The sequence below is a fragment of the Microtus ochrogaster genome, chromosome 8 (genome assembly GCF_000317375.1).
Source record: "Microtus ochrogaster isolate Prairie Vole_2 chromosome 8, MicOch1.0, whole genome shotgun sequence".
Lineage (NCBI taxonomy): Eukaryota > Metazoa > Chordata > Mammalia > Rodentia > Cricetidae > Microtus > Microtus ochrogaster.
The window spans coordinates 71,863,122-71,865,683 of NC_022015.1; the positions used below are offsets into that span (position 1 = coordinate 71,863,122).

The 2,562-nt window shown below is 49.1% G+C and overlaps 1 protein-coding gene across 1 annotated transcript in view; it reads left to right on the forward strand.

Annotated features, from left to right (window-relative positions):
- The first annotated feature begins 719 nt into the window (after nucleotides 1-719).
- LOC101986937 (acyl-CoA desaturase 1-like) overlaps nucleotides 720-2,562 on the forward strand; it is a 12,714-nt gene continuing 10,871 nt past the window's right edge. The window contains exon 1 of the mRNA XM_005352335.1: nucleotides 720-1,002. Coding sequence (XP_005352392.1) covers nucleotides 720-1,002 — 283 coding nt within the window. The remainder of the gene's footprint in view (nucleotides 1,003-2,562) is intronic.

A 2,562-nucleotide genomic window follows, 5' to 3' on the forward strand; every position in this document is an offset into this window, starting at 1 on the left:
TGGAACTAGCTCTGTAGACCAGGCTGGTCTCGAACTCACAGAGATCCGCCTGCCTCTGCCTCCCGAGTGCTGGGATTAAAGGCGTGTACCACCATGGCCCGGCTATCAGACTACATGTAAATGGTCCACATGGCTCTTTGTGTAAATAAAACCCAGGAATTTAAATCGTTAAATAATGTCTTATTCGAAGAGTCCACACTCGGAAGGCAGAGCAAAAACTGCTTTCCTGGGTTTCTTCTAGACAGGGTTTTAATTGAGAATCAGAGCAAAGACGGTGAATACAAATTCAGTCTTAACATTCTGTCCTGATGGATCTAGTCTCTGATATTCTCCCCCACCCCTCCATTATTGTCTTTTCAAGGTTGTACTGCCACCAATTGGTAGAGATGTGAATGGCATTTTTGGATTTCCCAATTCTTGTCTCCCAAGCTTTAAAGGCTAATTGGATCCTGCTGGTGCCTTTCTCAGTATCTTAGAGCTTTCTTTGGCTTGCCAGTGGCATAAGAGGGTCCTTATCCTCTCCCACTGCCCCTTCACCTGGAGGTTTGACAAGAACCAATCTGCACACTTTCTGCAAACCTTTTCTCCCACCAGCCCCTAGTCAAGCCAGATACTGGGATGGGGGCTGGACCACTAATGCGCCCTTCTGCCAGCGGCATGCCCGAGGGGAGTGCCTACTGGAGTCTGCCCTTCTAATTCTCCATTCCCTGTCCTTGTAGATGAATTCTTCGTGTACAACCACCACGACCACCATGTCACCCCGCTCTGAAGCCATGCAGAAAGGAAGAGAGAAATTAAAGACGGTGCCCCTCTACCTGGAAGAAGACATTCGTCCTGAAATGAAGGAAGATATATACGATCCCAGCTACCAGGATGAGGAGGGTCCCCTGCCCAAGCTGGAGTACGTCTGGAGAAACATCATTCTCATGTCCCTGCTGCACTTGGGGGCTCTGTATGGGCTTGTGCTGGTTCCTTCCAGCAAGTTCTACACCTTGCTCTGGGGTAAGCACCTTTCTTTGTTCTGGGCCAGTGCCTCAAGTTTCTCCCCTACCTCTAATGAAGGGTGTCTTGCGATGGGCAGTGGCCCTGTTGGGTCCAGCTTTCCCTAACTTTTCTCTGTGGTTCTTGATAGAACTAACTGAATGCAGCCTAGTGGGATTGGGGAGCAAAAGTCTTTGCTTTGTTTTCTTCTCTCTCTTTAACAAGACAGGTTCTCATTCACGCAGTCCAGGCTGGCTGGGAACTCGCTCCGTAGCAGGCAATGACGTTGAGTCTCTGATTTTCTGGGTCCACTTTCCAAGTGCAGGCACTACAGTGTCCATTACCGTAACTGTTTTGTTTGGTTGATTTTTAAGAATCTCACTCTGTTACCTAGGCTGTCCTTAAACTCTCTATGCAGTCCAGGCTGGCCTTGAACCCATAGTAATCCTCCTGTCTCAGCCTGCTGAAATTATATTCTGAGCTACTATATCTGGCAAAAATAACATGGAGTAATTTGTTGTTCTTTATTAAACACAGGACATTGGGGCATACTAGACAGGTACTCTACCACTGTGTCATATCCTTAGCCCCTGGGAGTACTTTAACGTGAGTGTTGGGGACCAAGCCCTGAAACCATGTGCAGGACTCACTGAAGGGTACCACTGTGGCAATGAGGCAACCAGCCCCAATAAGCTTTTCTGTGTGAATCAGTACTTAGCTACCTGTCCCGTCTTTCCTGCCACAGGAGAGCCAGGCCCTACCTAGGAGACATGAGGAAAAGGAACCTTACCAACTCAGGTGGTGAAGCTCGGTCAGGGAACGCAGGAGAGGCTGCACAGGAGGAGGAGCCATTGGGAAGAAAAGTAGAAAAGAGGGATGGTTATCCACACACCCATTCAGACCTAACCCCTGGCAGGACCAGGCTGCTTGCCCTGGAGGAGGGTGAAGCAGGCTCTCCAAATGCCCAAGGGTACAGGCACATGGCTCTGCTACCCCAGACAGGTCTTCCAAGTACAGCACATGTCAGTCAACAAGATGTTGACAAGTATTTATGTTACAGAAATGGTTCGTGATCTAGTCTCTACCCAGCCTGCAGCTGTCCCTCTCTCCTGAAGCCATATCATCCATGAGGCTAACACCTGCTAACACCAGCTGTCTTTACCCTCTACCCATCCTTCCTGGGCAGGGACAAGCACGCTAGAGAATAGAGACTTGAAGAAGGCTTCTGGTCTGCACAAGCCCTGACTCCAGGAGTCCTGCAGACTCAGGGCCCTTTGCTTTCTCTGAGGGCTGATGAGCCAGCCCTTCTTTCCCGGATAGTACGGGGAAGTTTGGGGGAACAGAGTCAGGTTTTGGGACTCTTTGACAACTCTCTCTCTCTCCCTCCCTCCCCCCACCTCGGAATGTATTGTGTAGTAGAGCTGGTTTTACCCTGTCTGTCCCAGGCTTCTTCCATCTTGTAGGTGGTGAGATTCGAGCCCTTAAGCATTGTTTTGGGGAATTCATTCATTGTCCCAAGGAAATACAGTTTAGGAAACCCCCTCTCTTGGGATCCTGGGTTTTCTTTTTTTTTTTTTTTTT